This window comes from Echinococcus granulosus, assembly GCF_000524195.1.
Source record: "Echinococcus granulosus chromosome Unknown EG_S00958, whole genome shotgun sequence".
NCBI lineage: Eukaryota > Metazoa > Platyhelminthes > Cestoda > Cyclophyllidea > Taeniidae > Echinococcus > Echinococcus granulosus.
The window spans coordinates 47-1015 of NW_020171328.1; the positions used below are offsets into that span (position 1 = coordinate 47).

At 39.9% G+C, this 969-nt stretch overlaps 1 protein-coding gene across 1 annotated transcript; it reads left to right on the plus strand. All coding sequences in view use genetic code 11, as the record gives it.

Annotated features, from left to right (window-relative positions):
* Window positions 1-592: 592 nt before the first annotated feature.
* Window positions 593-907, plus strand: EGR_11326 (Translocation protein SEC62; the record flags this gene model as incomplete). Its single annotated transcript, XM_024500565.1, has 1 exon — window positions 593-907. The coding sequence occupies one exon, from the start codon at window positions 593-595 to the stop codon at window positions 905-907; it is 315 nt and encodes a 104-aa protein (XP_024345021.1).
* Window positions 908-969: the final 62 nt, after the last annotated feature.

Sequence of the window (969 nt, forward strand, 5' to 3'; positions counted from 1 at the left end):
CCACCCAGCGAGACACAAGGGGGCTAATTCAAAGTACAAAAGTGGCGCCTCACCAGATCCGAGGGATAAACCACTATCGTGTTACAATAAAGCATAATAGTAGCAGCAAATGAAGTATTAGCAAAGGCACACAACTAAACGGATTTTTTGCCTCTGTAGGCATTTTCATAGACTACATTATGTTTTGTAAAACCTACGCCACGCAATTTTTTAGAAATGTCATAATTTCTAGTTATAGTGGGCTCTTAAATCAATTTGCATTATGTGTTTGCAGTATATACAAGTGGTATACCTATAAATATGTGGATACTTAGTCTATCTTTATGAACGTGAATCCTCATTAAAAAGCCCTTTTTTGCTAACAAATATTAACTCAAAAGGAAGCAACAGTTGTTTTGGTCATGCATCTTATTTTTAGGAAAATGCCTATGCAATACAGATTAAGTCCTTTGTTGATAAATCACAAAGGCGTCCTTGAAGTGACCAATAAGGCAAGAAGTGCCATTTAAGCTTATCTCAGATTGGGTGGACGTGCACTTCTTAATCCACCAGCCTATTTTTTGTGTAGTGGTGCTGTGGTCGATGTTTTACAATGAACTCTAAGAAACGAGGAAAGGTGAAAAGATGTGATACTAGTGGTGGAGAGTCGCAACCGTCACCCTTTGAATTGGAAGTCTGCAAGTATTTGTACAGGAACTTGCCTTCAAGCGAGGGTCGCCTCGGTGGATGCTGCGTTAACTACTTTTATGCCAGTAACGCAGTGGAATGCCTTTTACAGTCAAAGTGGGCTGATCCTCTAGCAAAGGTGAAGCATCCTGGCTCTGTACAATTTTCCAACTCGGACGTTGTTGTTCGGTTCATGGGAAAACTTTTGGAAAAGAAGTTGATTGGAAGGTATGGGGCTTGAAAATACTTTTTATTGGATCGATCAGAGCAATTAAGGTGAAAAGAAAGGGGTCTGGTAAACGC